Source organism: Pseudophryne corroboree, chromosome 2, assembly GCF_028390025.1.
Source record: "Pseudophryne corroboree isolate aPseCor3 chromosome 2, aPseCor3.hap2, whole genome shotgun sequence".
NCBI classification, from domain to species: Eukaryota; Metazoa; Chordata; class Amphibia; order Anura; family Myobatrachidae; genus Pseudophryne; species Pseudophryne corroboree.
This window is the reverse complement of record NC_086445.1, coordinates 555,724,479-555,752,136: the sequence shown is the minus strand read 5'-3', so window position 1 is coordinate 555,752,136 and position 27,658 is coordinate 555,724,479. Positions and strand designations below refer to the sequence as shown.

At 41.7% G+C, this 27,658-nt stretch overlaps 1 protein-coding gene across 1 annotated transcript in view; it reads right to left on the bottom strand.

Annotated features, from left to right (window-relative positions):
• Window positions 1–27,658, bottom strand: part of EPHA10 (EPH receptor A10) — a 978,906-nt gene that overhangs the window by 846,583 nt on the left and 104,665 nt on the right. Inside the window, exon 2 of the mRNA XM_063954339.1 lies at window positions 5,253–5,317. Within this exon, the coding sequence (XP_063810409.1) occupies window positions 5,253–5,317 (65 nt within the window). The remainder of the gene's footprint in view (window positions 1–5,252; window positions 5,318–27,658) is intronic.

Here is a 27,658-nt window from a genome sequence, read left to right as displayed (position 1 = left end):
CATGCTGGTCGGCGACGTGGTAGTGGGTGAGAGGTCCTTGCTGTGCAGATTGCGGCGCTCCAAGACGGATCAAGTGGGGAGAGGGCGCTGGGTTACGATGGTTCCAGCGCTAGCAGAAAGCGTTTGCCCAGTGGGTCTGGCCATGCAATATGTGGTAGTGCGACCCGCTAAGGAAGGGTCATGGCTATTGCATTATGACGGGCTGCCAGTCACAAAATACCAGTTCCGGTGGATGCTGGGTCGCTGTCTGACGGGCTTGGGCCTCTCACCTGCTGCTTTCGGTACCCATTCCTTTCGGATAGGCGCGGCGACGTCGGCAGCTGCGGCGGGTTTCTCCAGAACTGAGATCCAGGCGGTGGGGCGATGGAAGTCGTCCAGTTACAGGCGATATATTCGCCCCGTCACGTGAGAGGGCGCCCGGCGCTTGGGGCATTGTTAATTGCAATTTGTTATGCTGTTTCAGTTCTGTGTTTTATGGAGTTGTGCGTTTGTTAATGTTTGTTCCCCCTTTTTATCCTACTCAGGGATTAGCTACTCGCCGTTGCCGGCATGAGTCGGCAGCGGGGGTCTGGAGTTATTTTGCGATTTTTTGCCTGACTTGACGGACTGAATTCTAATCTATAATTCGGCTAATTTGGTCTAATCAGAGTCCCTCAGCAGGTCTTTACGTTTCACCTCCAGCTGAGTTATTACATGTGTTTCCCATTTTATACCCCCCCCCTCCCCCTGTTTTTATTTCGTTTAATTTCATTTGATCTTCCCCCTTTGTGTCTTTAATTGCACTTCTAAATTGGCAACGAAGCATGGTGCAGTCGGCTAGGCCGTGACTGCTGCAATAGCGAGTCCTAAAGTTTTCTTTTTTGGCAGATCCTTCAGTATAAACAATGAATAAGCCTCTTAGTAATCTATTCTACCCCTCTTTTTCCCTTCAGGATGGTTTGAAGACAATTTGACCATTTGGGTGGTTGGCCACTCTTACATTTACTGGGCGGCCAGGTTTGTGTCCTCGGAAGGGTCTCAGGCATTGTTTGGAATACAGGGTGTCAGATGGCTTGGCTGGCGCGGAATGATGTGGGGTGAGCTGAAGAGTAGGTTAGTGAGTCAGGCCAGCAAGCATGGAGTCCCTAAAGTTTTGGTTGTCCATCTAGGTGGCAACGACTTGGGGAAGAGGACATCCTTGGAGCTGCGGTGGGCCATGATACAGGATCTGGCAAGTGTGACCGCGCAATGGACCAATTGTGTGTTGGTTTTTTCCATGATGGTGCCGAGATTGTGTTGGAGGGGTGTGGCGGATGGTCGCCAGATTGATGAGGCCCGGAAAAAGGTGAACGGAGCAGTGGCAAAGTGGGTGCTGTCCCACGGTGGGAGGGTGGTTCGCCACCCGAGGATACGGTTCAGAGACAGCCACCTTTTCCGGCGCGATGGAGTTCATCTATCCGATGAGGGGATGATGTTTTTTCTGGAGGATCTAGGTTTCGCTTTGCAGGAGTTAGGGTAGGTTTATGGTGGCGGTGCGAAAGACTGTGGGGATGAGTCTTTCGCTGTTGGCGGAAAAGAACGGCAGTTTCGTATGGTAGAGAAAACTGTAGTGTTTTACAGTTGGTTGTGGTTTAGGTGCACTCACCTCCATCGACTTATGGCCGCTTGACCACCCGTCCGGGAAGGCAGCGGCAGGGCACCCAGGAGCGGTGGGTAGTCACTGTGGGGGTTGAGTTGTCACCTATTACCGGTTTATGGTAAGCTTTTAGTAAATTTATAGGGTTGAGTTATTTAAGTTTAATTTAGATTAAGTGAGCCGTTCTTTTGGGCCGCCACCATATGCCAGCTGGAGCGGCATATTAAATTAATCTCTTTATTACAGGTTTCCTAATGGTTAGGGACAAATAAATAGCTAGCAATTTTCTGCCAAAATCAAGTCTCAGTGTCGTTATTTCTGGTTATGGTTATGAATGCTTTACTTTCAAAGAAAGGGGTCCACCAAATATCACTAAGATGTTTAGAAGAGAGTATTGACTGCATAGGAGAGAAAAGAGTTAAACATCTGGGGAGGGGTGGACCTAGCTGTGAGGAAAGTACAGCCTTCTTTAAGGGGAGGGCTTGATATATATAGGGAAGGCGAAGCCATCTTAAGTCTCTTGGTGATTTGGTTTCCCACCCTCCCGCCCTGGTAGTTGGAAATTGTGGCACGTGGTGCTTTGGCTCTAAGTTGTTGGCTGTTTTCGTTGGCTATTTATTGGCGGAAAAGAACGGCAGTTTCGTATGGTAGAGAAAACTGTAGTGTTTTACAGTTGGTTGTGGTTTAGGTGCACTCACCTCCATCGACTTATGGCCGCTTGACCACCCGTCCGGGAAGGCAGCGGCAGGGCACCCAGGAGCGGTGGGTAGTCACTGTGGGGGTTGAGTTGTCACCTATTACCGGTTTATGGTAAGCTTTTAGTAAATTTATAGGGTTGAGTTATTTAAGTTTAATTTAGATTAAGTGAGCCGTTCTTTTGGGCCGCCACCATATGCCAGCTGGAGCGGCATATTAAATTAATCTCTTTATTACAGGTTTCCTAATGGTTAGGGACAAATAAATAGCTAGCAATTTTCTGCCAAAATCAAGTCTCAGTGTCGTTATTTCTGGTTATGGTTATGAATGCTTTACTTTCAAAGAAAGGGGTCCACCAAATATCACTAAGATGTTTAATAAAAAATATTGGCTAAAATGACCTTCAGGCTGTGTGTATAAGGTGTATATGAAACATAAATGCATTCTGTGCTTAGATTTAGGTCCCATCACCATGATATCTCATTGTGGTATGCAATTATTCCAAAATACGGAAAAATCCGATATCCAAAATACCTCTGGTCCCAAGCATTTTGGATAAGGGATACTCAACCTGTAACACATATTAAGTATACCAAATATATATTTAAATACACCCCATTAGAGAGACAGTGCAATCAAAGGAGCAGACACATTTTTTAACTCTCATCACTTCTCTATCTTAGAGCACATTTTTGGATCCTTTATCCAATTTTAACCCTATTTTTCGCACACTGTCCGAAATATCGGTCTTTTAACACAATGTTTTAATAAAAGTTAAATTTTATTTCAGTTTTGTGCACCTAGCAGTACAACCCCATTTTCTTCTTGTTTATTAGGTGTTACTCATGGTTGTCTTAGGTAGCACCCCCGACATGAGATTATAGGACTTTTCCAGATATTATAATCGGGGTCTTTTCCAGATATTTCTTTATGACATTTCGAGAGTGCTGATTTTTCTTTGTTTCTTGTTGTTAGACTAGAATTATAAACTGGTTGCACTGGTCAGGTCCTAAGACAACATGCTGAAATACTGTATTTTGTATTACAGAATGTACAAACACTGGTGATTACATTGTCGGTTATTGTTTTTCTGTTTATGGTAGAAATTCTCAAAGGTGCCAGCATTTTTTGATCAGCATTTAATAATATATTTCACACTGTGTCTGCCATTTCTAGTCAATGCTATATTCTTTAGAGTGAACTTATTTAAGTTCTCTGTAATTTACTGAGGAAGAAAGCAAATCTAAAAATAACAACCTGGCATTATAGGCTATTTTGCTGGCTTACCACCTTTTCTATGATAAAATACGATGTTTCACTCACACTGATCCTGTCCCAATTCAGTTTCCTATAAAATGCTCTCTCAGGAGAATGCCTCCTTCTGAACTCTTCGTATACCCTGGAGGCATTTCAAAGTATTTTTCATAACCTTCTGTCTGACTAAACTATAAAAAGAAGCTTATTCTGAGAGGAAGAGATTCAAGGTCAACTCAGGTTCATCCAGGTTAATGGTAACAAGTACAGGCAGAAGTACATGCATTGATTGAGCTCAATGTAACCAGGAAATTTAACCCTACAAATTTCTAGTTGAGCTTTGAAAGGTAATAGGTATACGTGCACTTCATATATTATTTGGCGTAGGGTATGGTTGACCGGCAGCCGGGATCTCGGGAGTCAGCATACCGATGCCGGGATCCCAGCCACCAGAATGCCAGCAGGGGGGGCGAGCGAAGTGCCTTGCGGCTCGCTGCACTCACCACGCTGCGGGCTCGGTGGCTCACCACAGATTCTATTCCCACTCTATGGGTGTCGTGGACGGCATTCTGGCATTCGGGATGGTGACTACATCACATTATTTGTCCTATCGTATTATTTAAACTTTAAAGGAACATTAACATACTGGACATTTCCCTTTGGTGAACATTGAAAGATGTATTTTTACTGTATTGCTGGCACTTGCGAAAATGGAATAAAGCAAGAGTTACAGTTTCTGAATATAACCACTTTGTTGGGCATAAGTTGAAGTATCTTTGCTATGAACAAAGTTAAGTGTGTATTTCTGCACTTAGATGAATTCCAGTAGGAATATTATGCTCGCAGCTGACCAAGACCCAGTAAGTGTATATAAAATCAACAAATAAACCCACACCAAGTACTCTATAGAGCAATGCAAATGATGTAAAAATGAATACATACATTTTTAAAATCTATATTAAAGGGAGTGTATAGAATTTTTATCATTCCTGGATCTGTCTGCATGCAGGAATGATACAATGAAATAAATGAGTTGTATTATCACTTAATGTACCATAGTGAACTTTATGTACATTGCCAAGCTGTTACAGACAATCTAAATACGTTTGTAGAAACATCAGAAGTGCTGTAGCTGAAGCTTCTCACAAGTGTAACACAGAAATGCCCAGACAGAGCTACTGTCACTACCTTTGCTGACCTTTGAACTGCTTTGCTACTAAATAAACAATTCTTAACATAATTCTTATTGTGGTCATGAAATATGCAGCTAACTGGAGAACTGTGTGCTACAGTACATCCTACTTTATCAATGTGTAGCTCTTGGTACTGTGTAAACCGACATGTATTGTAGATGGCTTGTAGGGCTAGGTTTGGGTGGCAGGAACTGACTATGGATATCTTTAATATCCTGTGGTATTTTAGTGGTGTCAATCATTCATCATATATATCTGTAGTTATTGTGGCAGATGATGTGAAATAAATTAGCAAGGTTCCAAATTTTAATGTTGCAATTAAAGTAACTGTCAATATGGTAAAATATGCATTATCATTAATGTATGAAAATAAAGCATGGTTCCTCTAAGCTTGGAACACGATTACCCAACTGGCTGATTGCATGCATAGCTTCATTTATGTACAACTACAGTATTTATGAACATCCCTCTGTACTGTTAAAATGCACACTTACGCCATTTGATGGGTGTGAGGTCCAGCCTAGCTCTGCTTGTGACTCCTTGGAATCCAGAAGAATAACTGAAATGAAATAGATTGGGAGAGATGATGTCATGCAGTAATACACCCGTCCGTCACTGATGCAGTTTTAGACGATGAAAGTGTTTGTACATATATTTCTAAACAGGAGCTAAAAAACAAGCTGTGCAAAATTTAAGGACAGATTTATCAAAGCGTGGAGAGAGATAAAGTACCAACCAATCATCTTCTGTCATTTTCAAAACACCACCTGTAAAATGTTAGTTAGAAGCTTATTAATTGGTTCTTTATCACTCTCGACTTTCTCTCAGTATGGTACATCTCCCCTTAGTGTCCTGAATTATCAATCAGAGGAAAACAGTGAATAACTGTCATACAATAGCATTGGCATTATATGTAAGTATTTCAGCTACTTAAATTCTCTGGCGTGGTTACCATTGGCTACTGTGTATGGATAAAAGTGCCTCTGAATGCTACATTTAATTAGTTAGATCAACACTGTGTTCCTAAACCCCCATGCGACCTTAGCCTAATACTCCTTAGCAGAGAAAGTTATTGATGCCTTTAGAAGTAATGAAATGTCAACAGTTACATTAATTCACTGCCAACAGCTTTCTGAGTGGGAGCAACCACAATGCCGTTTTCCCCCTTTTTTAATGAAATTGCCAATGCTTTTCCGTGACAATAGATATGATCATATATTTGTAAAGTATTAAGAGGTCAAGAGACACCAGCAGAAAATATCTTGAAGATCTGAAGTGAAACAGACATTCATTAAGGTATTGTTTGCTCAAAATAATTAAAGGGAAAAACCAAAGATATGCTGGAATAGTTAGGCAATGTATTTGATGTTATACTTTTACTAATAAACATTTTTGGAAATAATATCAGTATACACCTTTAAATTATTGGAATAAAATAAGAAAGTTGAAAGCTACTATAGCCTTTAGTACTGTAGTATATACACACACACACACACACACACACACACACACACACACACTATAAATTAAACTGGCATGAAGCCACTTGAATTTTAAACAAATCAAAGTATCCTCCTTTTCTGCAAACAATGTAGCTGTGACCGTCTTCAGAAAACATAGGTCAAAATATAATACCTACTGTACATGCCACAATAATCTATATATAAATGCGAAAGCCCTCACTCACTCACTCACTCACTCACTCACTCACTCATCCACTCACTCACTCATCACTAATTCTCTTACTTCCCGATACATTAGGAAGCTGAAATTTAACACAGGAATTCTTCAGGTGGGAAATAGGAAAACTACGTAACAGATTTTTAATAACCTCCTCTAAAGGGATGAAAAGGGAGTTGACATAATTACGTAATTACCGATGTGTGGCTAGTGTTGCATGAATGATAACGCCTAAACAGACAATCTGATCAGAATTGGATTGTACCTCCATTGTGTAGAATTTAATAAACTACAAAAATTTTCTGTTACTTTTTACTGTATCTGCTACGGGTGCTCCTCGGGTAATGCTAAGAAACATGGATTAATATTTACTTACATTAGACGTCCCAAATTTACAATTCTATAGATTTACCACATTTTTAACACTCATTTATATGTACAACCATGAAAATCAGAAGCTTCTGTGCAAAGAACGCGTAGAACAGCTAGTTCAACATATTGTGAAAATGTTTTCATTTGTTTAAAATAGAATGGTTTGATGCAAGACTCAATGTTGATACTCCAAGCAAAAGTAATGAACTGGGCTATAAAGTCCAGTAAGCATTAGATGTTTCAGGCAGCTATTGGTTTCCATGCTATGTCACTATATATGGTCCAAAACTAAATAGTTAAAGTGCATATACAGTAGCATGTGTAATAGTCCATTTTTTTTCCAACTTCATTTAATGTGCTGTATATTGGGGCTCTCATATCATACAGATGTTTTAGCATTTAAGGTCAAGTTTGCTAATATCAACTATTCACTCAATGATCCAGACAACGTGGAGGTGAGGACATTAACTTTAATGTAACAGGGAGTTTGCTTTTATATAGCTATAGATTATATATACTTATATATTTATATTGGCAAACTAGACCATTTACACTATAACATCGACAGATGTGTCCTCTTTCACTGTGGCTTCAGTTGTGACAAACAGCCCCTCTCAGCACACCAGGTACTGTGTGACACCAACACCAAAGCATCACCCACATTGACGCTTTGGGGTTGATTCAATTCAGTGCACAGTTAAGTCTGACTACAGGATTTCTGCTTGCATCCCTCTGAGGAATACAATAAAACTAGTGCCGCAATCCTGTTTTGTGCCTTAGCGTGATACAAACAGCACAGCGTCTGTGCACTTGTCGGAGAATGACGGTACTCACCACTACACACCCGGTTTAAGGTGCGAGTACCCACATTCTCTGACACGCTGAATTGAATAAACCCCTTTATGAGCAAGGCAGGCATCTATCTGACCAAATCTGCAGTGCGGGGGGCGGTCCCTAAAGGAGACCACCAGTTTGCAGCTCTGACAATAGCACCCAAACCTTTAAAGCAGCTAAGGTACCATTTAATGATCTAAACCAAAAATGTAGGGCATGATGGGATAGTTCCACACATTGGCTTAAACCACTGTCTATGCTTATGAGTTTTCCGGGTGTGTAGCTGATAGTGGTTGCATGCAGACAATGAATCACTCACATTGGAGGCCATATTCAGATGGATGATCTGTACCTAGCAGATGGTGCGACTGGTAGTGCACCAAGATGTATTGTAGATACTGAAAGTCAGTGTCTCTGTCCTTGCACATTTGGATAAACAGATGTACACCAAGGAAGGGCTTTTGTAGTGGCATCAGCATAAAGTCACAGACCGAGCTGCAGCAAAAGCTGCAAGGAAGGTTATGTCAGGCTATATGTTGGGGGAGTACCACGCTCACCTTGACAGACCCCACCCCCTCAACAGACCCTGTCTTCATTAGCGTTGCTTCCAGAAATTTTTCAGACTGGTCTTCATCTGGTTTTCAGACTGGTTCTATGCCCCTGGTCACACTCACACATACTTACCTACAGTCCCTGTAGCCATTCACATCTTCTTGTTTAAGAAAGAATCAACATAACCTGTGTAAAAAAAAATCCATACTCACCTATTCCTAGCATAGATCAGATCCTCTTCAGTCCAAGTAGGCATACCAGGTGTTAAAAAATTAACCAATTGCAAACCCGAACCAGACGAACATCAGGAAGTACATGTGTTTACACATACACTTTCCATATGCGAATGACCGGGACCCAAGTGAGTCCTGTCATTAGAAGAACTGCCAGAAAATTAGCAAGTGCCTCTGTAAAAGCTGCCCAGTGATTGGTAGTGAGTGGCTGCACTGTCAATCAAATCCACCCCCATAGACGTCTATGGTGGGAACTGCTACATTGTAGCCTATGATGGGCTCTATTAACATTGTGATTTCCATCTCTAACCACACGGTGTAGCTCAAAGCTGGTTTCTAAAATACAGGGGAATCCTACGGCTTTTGTGCCCCATATTTTTGCAATCAGGACCAGTCCAAGAGTTTAGTGCTGTTTGTTAAAATACAGGGGCACCCTAAACATTTTTATTCTGTATTTTTTGAACCAGGACCAGCTCAAAGAGGCTGGGGCTGGTTATGCCTGTGGGGGGTGGGGACTCCATATGACTTTTTTTTATTTTTAACACTTTAAACACTTTTACATGGAGAAGCCTGTATCTGTGCAGGATTCTCTATGCTGCTGAGAGGGATGTGTATTTGAAATTTTGTTTCGTGTTCAACACTACTTACGGGTGTGTTTCCAGAAAAGATTGTAGGTGAATATCTATGTTTTAGTGTTGTGTATGGAAATTACATCCGAGTTTGGCCAATGGTATAGTTGATCATACAGCCACGTCCATCCGTGTTTTTGTACTTTTGTTTTTGTTATTTAGTAAATTTCCATGCTTGAAAATGTCCCGTGTTTGCAAACTCGGGCCAAGACAGAGCTTAGCAAATTTACCTTAAAATGTGCACCTAATTCACATAAATAAAATAACTGAAAGTGAAAAAACGACTTTGCACTGATCAATTTGACATGCAACATTTGTACATGTGTGGGCAAATAAGCTGTGGCTTTTTCTCACTTTAAGTTCTGTTGCGCTTCATCTGCAATTTTGTACATGTTTAAACTAATTCCTGTGCGGTTAAAGCCGCAGTCCAGCAGCATGTTTCGTACACTTTGAATGGAATTTCTCTATGATACGAATAAGATGCAAAATCTAAAGAAAAAATGGTATGCTACACCTCTCGAAGCAGCTTAGTCCTGCCTAACATCTTGCGCCATACGGCGAATTGACACTAGCGGATAAATGTAACAGCCTCTGAGTTCCTGAGGTGCAGGAATTTTGTGTGAGTCTGTTATTTTTTTTATATTTTTTTAAAGCAGCAATCATTTACAGGCAAAGCCAGGCTGGTGTTGCCTTGTAAATGAGTGCTGTTTTAAAATGACAGGCAGACTCGCCAAAAATTCCAGCAACCGCAGAACTCGGAGGCTCTTACATTTAGCCATAAGTTTATGAGGACATATCTGCAACTCAAATAAACATACACACAAAACAACTCAGTGGATATCTGACAAGAATTTTCATTATGATGTATTTACTGTTAATGGAAAGACATTCTCTCCATGTATCCAAAAAAAAAAAGATAAAAAAAGGGCAACATAATCCCTATAGGTTGCTTTCTGAGACTGCAGCAATGGTTTCGTTGTTATTAACAAATATTTTGTACCTGTTATCAGATATTATGTTTCTTCTTTCTATGTGAAACTTACCCCAAGTCAGTTAAGTCTTTGCGTAGTGGACACGTAAAATGAAAGTCTTAGTTTCCAAAAGTAAATTCATTTCCATGTAGTTCTATTATGGAGAGTGCAGTGCTGCGTATAGCATGTGCGTTATCTAACAAAGAAATTATTAGCCATAAAATATTCTAAACACTGCTTCTAAGATTGCAGGCTATTTTGCACCTCACTGCTTGCAAATGACACCTCACCAAGCATATCTTTTTTACTGTTCTGAATTCATATTCTTTCTATTGCAAAGATAATACAGGAAAAAAAGAAAATACAACATCTCCTTTTATTGCACTAATGAGATATGGATTGTTTGCTTAGTTCCCGTCTTGCTATGCCTCATCTTGACAGAAGAACCATGTAAGTTCTAAGTAAGCAATAAAGCAGGAGGGATGCTCCCTGTGTGCACAGGATTGTTTCAGTCAATGCATCTGTAGAAGAAAAAGCCTTTCAAAGGACACAATTTCATTCATTATTAAGATACGCTCTATGTCTGCTGCAAAAAGACTAATAAGCAGCATGTACTGTATTACATAAAATCCATAATAGTCTAGGTCAGTATATATCCCTGTCTACAGTTTGTAAATCAGAGGTAAACATGTCTATTTATTCTAAAATTATATAATTTTTGTTTTAAGTGTAAATATGTACTGTATGTACATTTGTTCTACATAGGCTCCTACGGTATCCGGACTGTGGGTCGACACCCCATAGGTTGACATCCATTGGTTGACAGCAAATAGGTCAACACTATAAATAAGTCAGCACAATCATTAGGTCGACATGAACAAGGTCGACATGCAAAATGGTCAACATGAGTTTTTCAATTTTTTTTCCTTTGTTTGAATGTTTTCATACTTTACGATCCACGTGGACTACGATTGGGAACAGTAACCTGTGCCGATCACAGCGGTAGCGGAGCGAGGCACCTTGCCCAAAGCATGGTGAGTGAAGCGAGCCATGCGAGGGGACACGGTGCACCACTAATTGGGGTTCCCGTTCACTTTACGAAGAAAATTAAACCAAAAAAACATGGAAAAACTCACGTTGACTATTTTTCATGTCAACCTTGTTCATGTCGACCTAATTATAGTGTCGAACTAGCCACTGTCGAGCAATAGATGTTGACCTACTGGGTGTCAGCCTAGACACTGTCGACCCTGAGTCCCATACCTGGCTCCTACATGGCCTGATACTGCTGGGGTTTAAACTAAAAAATCCACCCCTTTTGGGGTCAGGGCCATATATCTCATATATAAAAATAATTGGTCTGTTTGTTTGTTTCCAATGTATAGACGGACAATGTCTAGGTCGACAGTGATTAAGTCGACCCCATATGGTCAACATGCATTAGGTTAACACTGACAAAAGGTCGACACTGGAAAAAGTGGACAGGTACAAAAGGTCAACAGGTTCAAATGGTCAACATGGCAATGGTCAACACACATATGGCTATACATGTCGAAACCACTTTTTAAGGTGTTTTCTTTGCATCTTTTACATATTTTCATACTTTTATAAGTGGACTACAATTGGGAATAGTAACCATTGTGCAAGGGGACAGAGTGCACTAATTGGGGTTCCCTGTGCTCTGACGGTAAAAACTACACAAAAAAATGTTGTATTGACTTTTTTTGTGTCAACCATTTCCTGTGTTAACCATTTTGTGTTGAACTTTTGTACCTGTCAACCTTTTCCTTTGTTGACCATTGTTAGTGTCGACCTAATACATGTTGATCTTTTGTCAGTGTCAGTGTTGATCTTTTGTCAGTGATCTCTTTGACCATTGCCATGTCAACCATTTGGAGTCAACCTAATGACTCATGACCTAGACATCTTCTATACCACACCCTGTTTGTTTGTTTGTTTGTTTGTTTGTTTGTTTGTTTGTTTGACTGTCCGGTTATGCTTTCAACACCCCTTTACCGAATGGGATGAAACCAATGCGAAATTGTCCAGTTGGATCCTAGCCAGGTTTTAGGGGGTTAAGGTCCCGGTCGGACCTCACGGCTGAATGCGCCTGCTAGAAGTTTGACCTGGGGAGCCTGTTCAGAACCTGCCACTAGATGGATTTGGAAGAGAACTTCACCGAATGGAAACATTGCATCCTAGAAGACATAGTAGCAGGTTGGTTGACCCGGTCAGACTTCCCGTTGGTGTACGCTGGGCAAAACTTTGACACAGAGAGCCTGTTCTCGGCCTTCCATTGGATGGATTTGGATGAAAACTTTGATTTACTGTAATAACTGACAGAAATAAACATAATTCAATGACCTGAAATAACTGACTGAAATAACCATATATCAATGTACTAAAATAACTGACAGAAATGGAGGTGGGAAGAAAAAAAAAAGTTGTGTACCCAAAAGCCTTGGCATAGCAATATTGATAAAAGAAGGAAAACTTTACACCCATTTTGACACCCCATAAACAAATACCTTTGGTAAAGAGTCAGTCTATCCCTGCAAACCTTACATATTTAACATACAGCGGGCGGAGCTTGGCCTGTCGTCCCAGCATTTACAGCACTGAGCAGGGCAGCATCAGAGGTGGGATGGGGCAGAGAATGAGGCAGATTATTCTCCTCAGTGCCAGCCTTTTGACAGCATCAATCCGGGGAAAGCACGCTCGGAGGAGCGGCCTGACAAAGATTGGCAGTGGTGGACGGAGCATGTCCTCTTGTAAGTCTAATTGCTGATCTTCTTTGATAAACTGTGTAGTTTTGTGTTTTATATGTAAAAATTTTTAATAGCAATATTAAATTTGCTTAAATACCAGCACTTTTCATCTCATTGTGATTATACTTAATATCCGTAGCGAAGCACGGTTATTCAGCTAGTTATTATTGTTATTATTATTATTATTATTATTATAATTATTATTTTGATGAATTATAATTGTAATGTACACTGCACTATTTATGATGATGATGATGATGAATTATTATTTTAGTTTATCATTATCACAGTGCATACTGAACATGTTTCGCATATTAAGCCTTTTTTGTGAGTCTTTCCTAAGTTAATTAACCTCCCAATGAGTGGTCATCCCTCCATATCAGCCACTAATTATCTCACAATGCCATCCCATTTTAAGTCAGCCAGATCTCAATAAAGTTAGTAAATGACCAGTAAGGAAAGCAGCTGTCTCAAACAAGAGTTTACCTACAGTATAGTATACCAATAATGCATATATGTAACATGTCAAGCAATATTAAAAGCAATGCTAAATAGTGTAAATACATATATTAAAACATTTTTTACTTTAATATTATCATAATAAAATTTCAGATTATTCATGACTGTAGGTAATCTTGCCTACATAAAAATGGCTTATACAAATTTAGGAGCCAAGCGAAAAAGAGAAGCAAACAATGGAGCAAATTTGCACTTTGCTAAACTGTTTTGCACCACATGTGGGCATATTTAAAGTGTGCTGCAAGATCTAGAGATGGGAGGGGTGTGTTCTAGTTTTAGTCTACATTTCAGTGTAAAAGTAAAGCTTCCATTATTTAGTTCTACAAGTTCAAGCGGGATCAGTATGTTTTACCTAAAATCAAAATCCCGAGAGTCAAAATACTGACAACAATTGACTGATGGTCAAAGTACCGACAAGGTCAAAATACCAACATGGTCAAAATACCAACATTTAAAATGTCAACATGGTCAAAATTCCGACCTTTAAAATGTCAACAGGTTGAAAAGTTGACACAAGTTTTTCAAAAACAGTTGGTGTGTATGTCGACATAGAACGACATGGACACCATATAAGAGTACCGCGTCCCCTCGCATGGTTCGCTGCACTCGCCATGCTTCAGGCATTATTATTTTCCCCCTCCATGTCCACTGGTATGGTAAATTATGAACACGTCGGTTTTCAATGAAAAAAATCATGAAAAACTCATGTCGATTTTGTGACCTGTCTGCATTTTAAATGTCGGTATTTTGACTGTGTCGACATTTTTTAATGTCTGTATTTTGACCATGTTGATTTTTTGACCTTGTCGGTATTTTGACCATTGGCCAATTGATATTTTGAGCGTGGGGATTTTGATTGTAGGTGAATTGTCTGCATCCCGTTCAAGCAGCTCGTATTTCGCTGCATGAAAAAAAAATCCTTCTTTGCTCATATTTTTGCTTTTATCCTATCTCTGCATATCCTTGTATGTACTTAGGGTCAGATGTATTAAGCTTTGGAGAGTGATAAAGTGGAGAGAAATAAAGTACCAACCAATTAGCTCCTGTCATTTTTCAAACACACAGTCTGTAACATAGAAGTTAGGAGCTGATTGGCTGTACTTTATCCCTCTCCACTTTATCACTCTCCAAGGCTTTGTACATATGCCCCTAATGGGCCCTACACATTCGGCGACCCGCCGCCGAGCTGCCCAACGGCCGATGCGGCAGGCAGGTGACCCAGCGTCAGGGGGGGGGGAGTTGACGGGGGAGTGACGTTTCTTCACTCCCTCTGTCACCTGGCTCCATAGCAGTGCAAGCTAATATGGGTGAGATTGTCCATACTGGCTTGCATGCATAAGCGACCCGGCACCAACGATGAACGAGCGTGGGGCCGTGCATCATTCATCATTGGTGCCTACACACTGAACGATATGAACGAGAACATTCGTATCATTCAGTTATATTGCCTAATGTGTAGGGCCTATAAGACTGCTAGGAGTGACCAACCAACTATAATAAAGTAAGTCAGCACCATGGAGAGCGATCACACAAGATGAATTTCAGCACACAGTATTTTCCCTCATTCTGGTCTCAGCAGGTTTGCAAAAGATTACCAGTTGCTTCATCCTATTAAGATGAATGAATGCACTGAGCTTGCAAAGATTAGCTTATTATGGCATAATATTTCTATACACCTACTAAAAATGCAAATTTCAGTGGACATATATCTAAACCGTAAATGCACTTGCACATAGTTCTCATTACCAACATGTAGAATGTAATCCCATGCATTATCAAGTTTATTTATTAAAATGTCTATAATTCAAATCTGTAAAACCACAAGATTAAACCTTGACTTCTCTTTAAAAAGGGTGAAAATTCTATCCAGTTATGCATTGCTATTAAGGGGTATGGGAATATTGTTTTTTAATTAAAATCATTAATAAACGTTTTCTCTAAAGATAATTTAGACAATATATACTATACGTGTATAGTATTGACAATTATTTGCTCCCTGATAATTTGATATATTTGACAAATCTTATATAATTAAAACATACATATATTGTTTGTGACATAATTATTCCTACAACTGGCACACCATTGGATAAACTGCATTTGGGTTCCACCAAAATATTTTTTCCCAACACATGATGAAATATTGATGTTTGCTGTCACAACTGTATGCATCCAATGTTGCATACCTCTGATGTTTTTCAATCTTTCCCACCTTACTGGAGAACTATGGCATGGGTGTTTCTGCTTTACTCTTTTGTTCCACTACTTATTAAGTACAACATTGTCAAGGCAGGGGAGGTGAGAAGACTTCAGAAGCAGACATCATTAACTTATAAAAGATTTCCACTGTATATTATAGAAAATATTGTAATTTTTAAAAAATCAATAAAAAAAAAATGAAAATTTTGACAGCTCAAAGAAAATGTTATTTTTAGTGTCTTTAAATTTATGACATATCTCCATATCTATGTCCAGATTCTGGAACTTCACATAAAATCCTGTAAATAATATGTTTATAAACAGTTCTAATGTCATCACTCAAACTTGGTGAGTTCTGATGTCATTACCGCAGTGCCCATTATGAAAATTTGTGAACTATAAAGAACAATGCACTCTATATTGTAAATTGTGTATATTATAATTCAACACAGAGATCCATGGCCCACGTAAAAGCGATTCAGTCTTGTTCCTTTGTAAAGTCACAGAGCTCTTTGGAAAATTAAGATATCTTATAATTTGCAGTAAGGGCAAATGATGTTCAGTTACTAAAAAACATGGTGATGCCACAACGAAAAAAGTCTAAAAATAGGTTTAAAATAATAAATTTAGCTGTGGCAGTTATCAGAATAATTATAAAATACAGATGCTTCAAATTCATTACTCATACATAAAAGCTAAGCCCAAAGAAGTTAAGTGTATGCATTTAAATCCATAAATCAGTTTCATAGGAATCTTACACACACTTTGTGCTGTTGGCAGTGCCACACCAGGGTAAAATTGTGCCTCATGAAGATGGTGCCCAGACTAAGAAACTGAGAACCTAAGGATGTGAGGGTGGCTCTCTGGTTGATATCTAGGCTGCAGTGTGACTTTCAAGGCAACCTACAAGCCAGATGTCATTCCAAAGGGTTTGCAATGCTTCTGCCCACTGGGACTTATGCCCTGGGTGGTGGCACTGCTCTCGCACTCCTAGTAAGGACCCAGGCTGCTGGGGACCTTCTCCTCCCATTGCCAAATAATCATTCTATGTTTCGATGTGGCTTCTGTGCTTATATCCATTCCCCTTCTCAAATCATAGGTTTTCCTCTATCACTTGCTGCCTCTACCCTCACTAACAATCACACAATTGGACAGGTCACTACTTCCCACAAGATCAGCTCACTTGTTCAGATAAGCTGACTACAGTTTAATGTATCACCACCTATTTAAGTGCAAGAGATACACTGATATGAAAATTTGCTCTAAGCCTAACATTAAAAATGTATTAAACTACTGTAGTAGTGATATTTTTGTAATGATCACAACTGTTGCATAGACATTTGGTTATAAATAACTTTGACGTTTAAAGTTATTAAAGCCTGAATTCTGCTGCTGTGCAGGTTGAGGTGTGAAAGTTTAATTTGAAAGCAGATGGTGAGAAATACATCAAATTAAAAGACTAACAACAAATATATATTATTCTTTTTCTTACAGAAATAACTTTTAATTACTGTACTATAGTTTTTTTTATACCCACTCCAGACATATGACCCAGGAATTTCCCTGCTCAGACTCCGGTTTTTCACCTATGAAAAATCACGGGTGTTTGCTTGAGACCCCCTTTCACACACCTGAGACCTGAGAAATTCCCAGGTTGGCTCCTTTCAGACATAAGCCTGGTCTGCCCTGGCATTCTATAAGCTCTCATGTCACATGTCATACACACACACACACACACACACACACACACACACACACACACGCGTGTCACACTCATACCTATCTTACACACACAAACACACACACATCTTACACATACACATCACACTCAAACACACACATACATGTCATATACACACACATGTCAAACTCATACACACATACACAAGTCACACAACCACCAGACCTCACCACAATAGGCTGCCTCTTTGTTGCTTAGTGCACGCCCCCTTCATGCACTCACACCCCCTCCAGGCAGTCCAAATGCCAATCAGAGGCATCTAGGTACAACGCGGGAGTAAATTACTGGGTCGCATCATTCAGACCTAAGCTGGGTTGGCTACCCAGCAAGCTATTGCACTGCCTCTATTGCAAGGTCTGGGTTGGTGCCTTTCAGACATACCAAAATACAGGGTTGAAGCGCATTCATGTACAAAATCGCTGAAAGGGGTACGAGTATAATAATATTTGAACGTTATATATAAAGTTTCATTTGGAAATATATCCATACTGTATAGTTTTAAGTAGTGATGAGCGGGTTTGGTTCCTCGAGATCAGAACCCCCCCAAACTTCACCCGTTTTACACGGTTCCTGGGCAGACTCGGATCCTCCCGCCTTGCTCGGTTAACCCGAGCGCGCCCGAACGTCATCATCCCGCTGTCAGATTCTCGCGAGATTCGTATTCTATATAAGGAGTTACGACTCACCGTCATTTTCACTTGTGCATTGGAGATGATAGGGAGAGGACCTGCAGCGTTCTCTCAGTTTCTGTGTTCAGTGTGCTGCAAATATCTGTGCTCAGTGTGCTGCAAATATCTGTGCTCAGTGTGCTTGCAAATATCTGTGCTCAGTGTGCTGAAAATATCTATGTTCTCTGCCTGAAAAATGCTCCATATCTGTGCTGCATTGTATTATATAGTAGGCAGAATTTTGCTGACCACCAGTATTATATAACAGTACGGTACAGTAGTCCACTGCTCTACCTACCTCTGTGTCGTCAAGTATACTATCCATTCATACCTGTGGTGCATTTTAGTTGTGCGCAGTATATATAGTAGGAGGACAGTGCAGAATTTTGCTGACCACCAGTATATAATATATAGCAGTACGGTACAGTAGTCCACTGCTCTACCTACCTCTGTGTCGTCAAGTATACTATCCATCCATACCTGTGGTGCATTTTAGTTGTGCGCAGTATATATAGTAGGAGGACAGTGCAAAATTTTGCTGACCACCAGTATATAATATATAGCAGTACGGTACAGTAGTCCACTGCTCTACCTACCTCTGTGTCGTCAAGTATACTATCCATCCATACCTGTGCTGCATTTTAGTTGTGCACAGTATATATAGTAGGAGGACAGTGCAGAATTTTGCTGACCACCAGTATATAATATATAGCAGTACGGTACAGTAGGCCATTGCTATTGATATATTACTGGCATATAATTCCACACATTAAAAAATGGAGAACAAAAATGTGTAGGGGAAAATAGGGAAAGATCAAGATCCACTTCCACCTCATGCTGAAGCTGCTGCCACTAGTCATGGCCGAGACGATGAAATGCCATCAACGTCGTCTGCCAAGGCCGATGCCCAATGTCATAGTAGAGAGCATGTAAAATCCAAAAAACAAAAGTTCAGTAAAATGACCTAAAAATCTAAAGTAAAAGCGTCTGATGAGAAGCGTAAACTTGCCAATATGCCATTTACAACACGGAGTGGCAAGGAACAGCTGAGGCCCTGGCCTATGTTCATGGCTAGTGGTTCAGATTCACATGAGGATGGAAGCACTCATCCTCTCGCTAGAAAAATGAAAAGACTTGAGCTGGCAAAAGCACAGCAAAGAACTGTGTGTTCTTCTAAATCACAAATCCGCAAGGAGAGTCCAATTGTGTCAGTTGCGATGCCTGACCTTCCCAACACTGGACGGGAAGAGGTGGCGCCTTCCACCATTTGCACGCCCCCTGCAAGTGCTGGAAGGAGCAACTGCAGTCCAGTTCCTGATAGTCAAATTGAAGATGTCACTGTTGAAGTACACCAGGATGAGGATATGGGTGTTGCTAGCGCTGAGGAGGAAATTGACAAGGAGGATTCTGATGGAGAGGTGGTTTGTTTAAGTCAGGCACCCGGGGAGACACCTGTTGTCCGTGGGACGAATATGGCCATTGACATGCCTGGTCAAATTACAAAAAAAATCACCTCGTCAGTGTGGAATTATTTTAACAGAAATGCGGACAACATTTGTCAAGCCGTGTGCTGCCTTTGTCAAGCTGTAATAAGTAGGGGTAAGGACGTTAACCACCTAGGAACATCCTCCCTTATACGTCACCTGGAGCGCATTCATCAGAAGTCATTGACAAGTTCAAAAACTTTGGGTGACAGCGGAAGCAGTCCACTGACAACTAAATCCCTTCCTCTTGTAACCAAGCTCCTGCAAACCACACCACCAACTCCCTCAGTGTCAATTTCCTCCTTAGACAGGAAAGCCAATAGTCCTGCAGGCCATGTCACTGTCAAGTCTGACTAGTCCTCTCCTGCCTGGGATTCCTCCGATGCATCCTTGAGTGTAATGCCTACTGCTGCTGGCACTGCTGTTGTTGCTGCTGGTAGTCGATCGTCATCCCAGAGGGGAAGTCGGAAGACCACTTGTACTACTTCCAGTAAGCAATTGACTGTCCAACAGTCCTTTGCGAGGAAGATGAAATATCACAGCAGTCATCCTGCTGCAAAGCAGATAACTCAGGCCTTGGCAGCCTGGGTGGTGTTAAACGTGTGTCCGGTATCCACCGTTAATTCACAGGGAATTAGAGAATTTATTGAGTTAGTGTGTCCCCGGTACCAAATACCATCTACGTTCCACTTCTCTAGGCAGGCGATACCGAGATTGTACACAGACCTCAGAAAGAGTCACCAGTGTCCTAAAAAATGCAGTTGTACCCAATGTCCACTTAACCACAGACATGTGGACAAGTGGAGCAGGGCAGACTCCGGACTATATGACTGTGACAGCCCACTGGGTAGATGTATTGCCTCCTGCAGCTAGAACAGCAGCATCGGCACCAGTAGCAGCATCTCGTAAATGCCAACTCGTTCCTAGGCAGGCTACGCTTTGTATCACCGCTTTCCATAAGAGGCACACAGCTGACAACCTCTTACGAAAACTGAGGAACATCATCGCAGAATGGCTTACCCCAATTGGACTCTCCTGGGGATTTGTGACATCGGACAACGCCACCAATATTGTGTGTGCATTACATGTGGGCAAATTCCAGCACGTCCGATGTTTTGCACATACATTGAATTTGGTGGTGCAGAATTATTTAAAAAAATGACAAGGGTGTGCAAGAGATGCTGTCGGTGGCCCGAAGAATTGCGGGCCACTTTCGGCATTCAGCCACCGCGTGCCGAAGACTGGAGCACCAGCAAACACTCCTGAACCTGCCCCGCCATCATCTGAAGCAAGAGGTGGTAACGAGGTGGAATTCAACCCTCTATATGCTTCAGAGGATGGAGGAGCAGCAAAAGGCCATTCAAGCCTATACAGCTACCTACGATATAGGCAAAGGAGGGGGAATGCACCTGACTCAAACGCAGTGCAGAATGATTTCAACGTTGTGCAAGGTTCTGCAACCCTTTGAACTTGCCACACGTGAAGTCAGTTCAGACACTGCCAGCCTGAGTCAGGTCATTCCCCTCATCAGGCTTTTGCAGAAGAAGCTGGAGAGATTGAAGGAGGAGCTAAAACAGAGCGATTCCGCTAGGCATGTGGGACTTGTGGATGGAGCCCTTAATTCGCTTAAACAGGATTCACGGGTGGTCAATCTGTTGAAATCAGAGCACTACATTTTGGCCACCGTGCTCGATCCTAGATTTAAAACCTACGTTGTATCTCTCTTTCCGGCAGACACAAGTCTGCAGAGGATCAAAGACCTGCTGGTGAGACACTTGTCAAGTTTAGCGGAACGTGACCTATCAACAGCTCCTCCTTCACATTCTCCCACAACTGGGGCTGCGAGGAAAAGGCTAAGACTACCGAGCCCACCCGCTGGCGGTGATGCACGGCAGTCTGGAGCGAGTGCTGACATCTGGTCCGGACTGAAGGAACTGCCAACGATTACTGACATGTCGTCTACTGTCACTGCATATGATTCTGTCACCATTGAAAGAATGGTGGAGGATTATATGAGTGACTGCATCCAAGTAGGCACGTCAGACAGTCCGTACGTATACTGGCAGGAATAAGAGGCAATTTGGAGGCCCTTGCAGAAACTGTATTTATTTTACCTAAGTTGCCCCCCCTCCCGTGTGTACTCCAAAAGAGTGTTTAGTGCAGCCGCTCACCTTGTCAGCAATCGGCATACGAGGTTACTTCCTGAAAATGTGGAGAAGATGATGTTCATCAAAATGAATTATAATCAATTCCTCCATCGAGACATTCACCAGCAATTGCCAGCAATTGCCTCCAATGGTGGATTCCAGTGGGAACGAATTAATAATCTGTGAGGAGGGGGATGTACACAGTGAAAGAGGTGAGGAATCAGAGGATGAGGAAGAGGTGGACATCTTGCCTCTGTAGAGCCAGTTTGTGCAAGGAGAGATTGATTGCTCCTTTTTTTGTGGGGGCCCAAACCAACCAGTCATTTCAGCCACAGTCGTGTGGCAGACTCTGTCGCTGAAATGATGGGTTTGTAAAAGTGTGCATGTCCTGTTTATACAACATAAGGGTTGGGTGGGAGGGCCCAAGGACAATTCCATCTTGCACCTCTTTTTTCTTTCATTTATCTTTGCCTCATGTGCTGTTTGGGGACTAATTTTTGAAGTGCCATCCTGTCTGACACTGCAGTGCCACTCCTAGATGGGCCAGGTGTTTGTGTCGGCCACTTGGCTTGCTTAGCTTAGCCATCCAGCGACCTTGATGCACCTCTTTTTTTCTTTGCATCATGTGCTGTTTGGGGACTATTTTTTAAATCGGTCATCCTGTCTGACACTGCAGTGCCACTCCTAGATGGGCCAGGTGTTTGTGTCGGCCACTTGGGTCGCTTAGCTTAGTCATCCAGCGACCTCTGTGCAAATTTTAGGACTAAAAATAATATTGTGAGATGTGAGGTGTTCAGAATAGACTGGAAATGAGTGGAAATGATGGTTATTGAGGTTAATAATACTATGGGATCAAAATGACCCCCAAATTCTATGATTTAAGCGTTTTTTGAGGGTTTTTTTGTAAAAAAGAAACCAAATCCAAAACACACCCGAATCCGACAAAAAATTTTCAGGGAGGTTTAGCCAAAACGCGTCCGAATCCAAAACAAAAAACACAAAACCCGAAAAATTTCCGGTGCACATCACTAGTATTAAGCCACTAAGGGGTATATTCAATTGAAGTCGGATCCATTCCGACATGCATTTGTTGGAATGGATCCAGCAACCCCTATTCAAATCTCATCTCAATTCGATTGCTCTAATCCCTCATCTCAGTCCGACATTTTTTTTATGTCTGACTGAGATGGTCGAAAGGGGGGCCAAAATCGACACAAGCACATGGATCGGTAGCTATTCCGCCGATCCACGTGTTTTTCGAGAAGTTGAATTAATCGACTTGTCAAAAATTTTTGGGATATATTGAATACGTCGAATCAGGATTCGACCTTAAAAAGTCGAAAACTGCTGTCTTTTCGACAGACGTCAGTTTTCGACTTCAATTGAATATACCCCTTAGACAGAAGATCCTAAACTCAGTCCTCAAGCACCCTACTGTAACTGTCCAGGTTTTAAAGCTATCCATTGCTCAGTACAGATGGTTAAAACAAACTGAATGAGGTACTTAAGTCACTTGTAGCCAAGCATGTATACACTTTAAATCTGGATTGCTAGTAAGTCTTTTGAATTAAGTTTGGTAATGTGGTAATGTGCACTATGAGAAAAGTTACAAGTTTACATTCTCATCTAAACCCACTCTAGCTCTACTTGTTATTGCACATAGTATAAATTATATCATTGTGTTAAAAAAGACATTTAAAGTCCCACAAAAAGTGTACTTGTTGTCACTAACTAAACATGCATTGTATTTTCTTTCTATAGTGGTGGTTCACAAGTATAACCACCATAACTGGATTCAAACACTAAGGGGGGATTAAATTGAACATGAGGTTTAGCCCGCAAAAAAACCTTGTAGACCTTGCGCCTAATTTTGGATTACCGCGGGTATGCGTGCTCCCGATATCCGCGGTAATCCAATTTAAAAAAAATGAACGTGGTTTTTTCAGCTCTGAAAACCCCATGGCGCGTAAAAAAAAATATATACTACCTGGGTTCGATGATCTCCGATGGTCTCTGATTCTCCCGGTGAACTTTCCTCCATCTTCGCCCTGGGGAAGGGGCTGGTGGGAGACTAGGGGATTGCTGGGAGATGTAGTTCTCCCAGCTGCTGCCTCCGGAGCCGAGAGTGGTCAGACACAAAATCACCCAGTACATTACACTTACCGCTGCTGCTGAAGTCTGGAAGATATTACACCGCTTCCAAAACTTCAAATTGCTCCAAAATTCCCTCTGAGGGAGGGGGGGGGGGTGAAGGGGGAGTCTGTGTGGCCTCCTCACCACAGTGGCCACTCCGACCTGAACTCTCCATTGTGGTTGCTCAGTTCAGGTCAGATTGGCTGCGGAGGTGAGGAGGCGGAATGCAATGACTCCCAGCAAGAGGAGAAAAATAATGGAGTGACGGGCAGCACCATCCAGTGGAAGGAGACCAGTTAGCATGGAGAACACACAGGGTGCGCAGAGAAAGACAGATTCCGCAGCGGGAGAGGTTAGTACATCCTGCCCTAAATCTGATAAATTCAAGAAAAAAAGGGAATGAATTGAAAAGTGATTTAGCAGAGTTACTGATACTATTAAAATAACATTTGTTTCAAATATGAAGTCATTCTCAGTAGTATACAGTAATGGTTATAGTGGAGTTATGGACAGCTGCATTGTGTCATTTCCATTATCCATTAACATCTTTAAAGGTGTTTCATGAGTCTTTAAATTTCCCCATGCAGCCACCAGGGTTTTGCCAACTGAGAAACAAGGGGGCAGCTTCAAATAGCCATGGGGTTTACTTTGCTTAAATTAGAAGAAATATTTATTTTATTGATTTGCAAATTTATGTAATATATACATCATTGTAGACCATATTTATAAAAGAAATTGTAGTGAATATCTGAAGCAAGAACTGTATTTTTGCTGTTGAAACTTTTAAAGTGTTTGTGATATAAAAGGAGACAACTGTTACCTTGTACTTGTTCGTGCCTTAGATGTTCTAAATAATGTTTATTTTCTATTACTTACGATTTTCAATGTAACGTGGCAGCTAACAGATGTTGATGGAAGGACATTGTGTTATATCTTAGTGACTGCCATAAATAGTCTTTAGCAATTCAATAAAAAAAAAATACAGAAAAGCACTAGAACTATACAGGTTGGAAATCCTCTCTACATTTCTGCATTGTAATAAACTATTTACACAGATGTGTCCACACAGAACCGGATTAAGAGGGGGGCGTGGGGACACAGTGCTCCGGGCCCCCCTCTCTGAAGGCCCCTCCCCCGGGTGGAGCAGCACACTGCTGCACTGTGTTGCCTCTGCTACTGCACAACAGCGGGAGGGCGCTAGGACTCCTATCCACTGGCCACAAGTTACAAGATCAGCTGATTAGGTTTCCTATTGCAACAGCAGGTCTCTCACTGCAACACAATGATGGTGCACCTGCCATTTATGCAGTCACAGACTTTGAAACTAAGTCACTGCTTGCTTTCTGCCATACAGTTTTTCACACAAAAAAAATCAGCTTATTCACATCACTAATGTGACCAAAGTACAATGCAATGGTACTCTAAATACTGAAGCTGACATTATGGGGGTCATTCCAACCCGATCGCTCGCTGCAGTTTTTCACAGCGCAGCGATCGGGTCGGAAATGCGCATGCGCCAGTGCATGCCAGCTGTCATTGCCTAGCGATCGCCTCAGAGGAAGAGGCGGTCGCTGGTCGGGAGGGGGCTGGGCGGCGGCATTAAGCCACCCTTTAGAGAGCACGGTCTGGCCAACGCAGGCATGGCCAGACCGTTGGGGGGGCGGGCCACGGCGGCTGCGTGACGTCACACGCAGCCGCTGCAGGCCAGGGAACGACGAGTAGCTCCCGGCCAGCACGCTAAAGCTGCGCTGGTCGGGAGCTACTCTTGAAGTGCAAAGGCATCACCGAAGTGTGATGCCTTCGCACTTCTGCGCGGGGGGGGGGGGGGGCGGTGGCACTGACATGCGAGGCGGACTAGCCCTGTGCTGGGCGTCCCCCCGCATGTCAGTGTGAATGATCGGAGCTGTGCTAAAGTTAGTACAGCTACGATCAACTCGGAATGACCACCCATATGCAGATGCTGTATGCAACTCAGAAGCTATCCTGAGTAAAAAGAAAAATGCTGAAGGACCAATATGAGCTAGCCACGCAATGCATTGCATCACACATCAGGGCCGGATCTAGGGGGGTGGGAGGGGGCGACCGCCCCCCTAACACAGTCATAGCCACGCCCACTTTTGAGCAGAAGAGGCAGAACGATGTGCTGCAGCTTATACCACAGCAGCACAGAGGAGCCAGGAAAGCAAGGGTTACAGAGCATTTGCCCCTCACTTTCTGGCGTGTGGGTACTAGGGCTAATAAATACAATTACCCCATAGCACAGTCACATGTACATAGAACGATCACAAAGCTCTATCTCAGTCTCACTTAAAAAGTTCAGTCAGAATTGAGAGAGGAGGAGTTAGGATTGAAGATGGGAGGAGTTGGGACTGTAGAGGGAGGAGTCAAGATTAAACAGTAAACCGCCCCCCCCATAAAGAAAAGACTAGATCCGTCCCTGTCACACTTCACTGTGCTTAATCTGCAACTTTATACCAATCCCCTTGCAACAGAAGTACTAATCCTGACGCTACTAGTAGCGACTTTGCATGTACCGAAGATGCAAATAAAATACAGAATTTTGGAAAAAGTATAAAAGCCTAGGGATTGGAACCTGTGATGGAACATCTAGGTCAGACCAGGAATCTCAACCCATATGGTGTAAAAGGATACCGTAGGTGTTTGAGGACACATCTGTATAAACTGCATATTTAAGTCAAGAAAACAATAATTTTACAATGTCTTATATAGTTTTACATATGATATAATTGAATGTTTGTTGTCAAGGTGTCCCAAGGATTATAAAAACTAGAGATGCGCTGTTCTGTTCTCCAGAAAACCAAATCCACCCAAAGTTTGTGGATCTGGGCCGGACCAAAATCTGGTCTGAATCTCCAGAGAAGATCTGTTCCGGCGGTTTGGAATTTGGATTTTAAAACCAAATTTTGAGGTTGTATTTATCGATTTTTATTAATGATTATACAGATCTGCGATGAAAAAGCTTTTTTAACGACTTTGGGGGTAATTCCAAGTTGATCGCAGCAGGATTTTTGATAGCAATTGGGCAAAACCATGTGCACTGCAGGGGGGGCAGATATAACATTTGCAGAGAGAGTTAGATTTGGGTGGGTTATTTTATTTCTGTGCAGGGTAAATACTGGCTGCTTTATTTTTACACTGCAAATTAGATTGCAGATTGAACACACCCCACCCAAATCTAACTCTCTCTGCACATGTTATATCTGCCTCCCCTGCAGTGCACATGGTTTTGGCCAATTGCTAACAAAAATCCTGCTGCGATCAACTTGGAATTACCCCCTTTATGTGATACGTCTAGATTTTTTGTTTCTGAACACGAAAATTACTCCTGATTTTACATAACACATCACGTTTTTCTGCAAAACGTGTATTTAGGAATAAGTATTTTTTCATATTCATTAAAGTAATAAATGTATTCTGCCTACATTTATTATAAAACATTGTCTTAAATGAATTCAGTCGGTAGTATAGAACATTGCAATTCAGTTCTCGTCATAAAACTTCCCCCCGCCCAGTGCCAGATTAAGGTCCACAAGGGCCTAGAGCTGAAATTTCCAAAGGGCCTAAACCCCATACTTTCTAAAGGAACATTGCACACACACAACAATTACAACTACAAGGTGAGCTGGCGATGGTGGAAGAAAATACAACAGATGCAACACAGTTTTGCCATGTGCCGGCTCATTTATACCCCTGCCTACCACCATACAGTATATACACACACAGTACACACTACAACATAGACAGTACACACACACACCACATATGCACACACACTTACAATACACACACCCTTCACCACATATACACACTACACACACATCACCACATATACACCCACACACAGAACACTCTACACACACAGTACATATACAGTACACACCACTCATACAGTACAATTGATATAGTACAGTAATTGACGCCACTCATCAAGTAGTCATCATAGAACTTT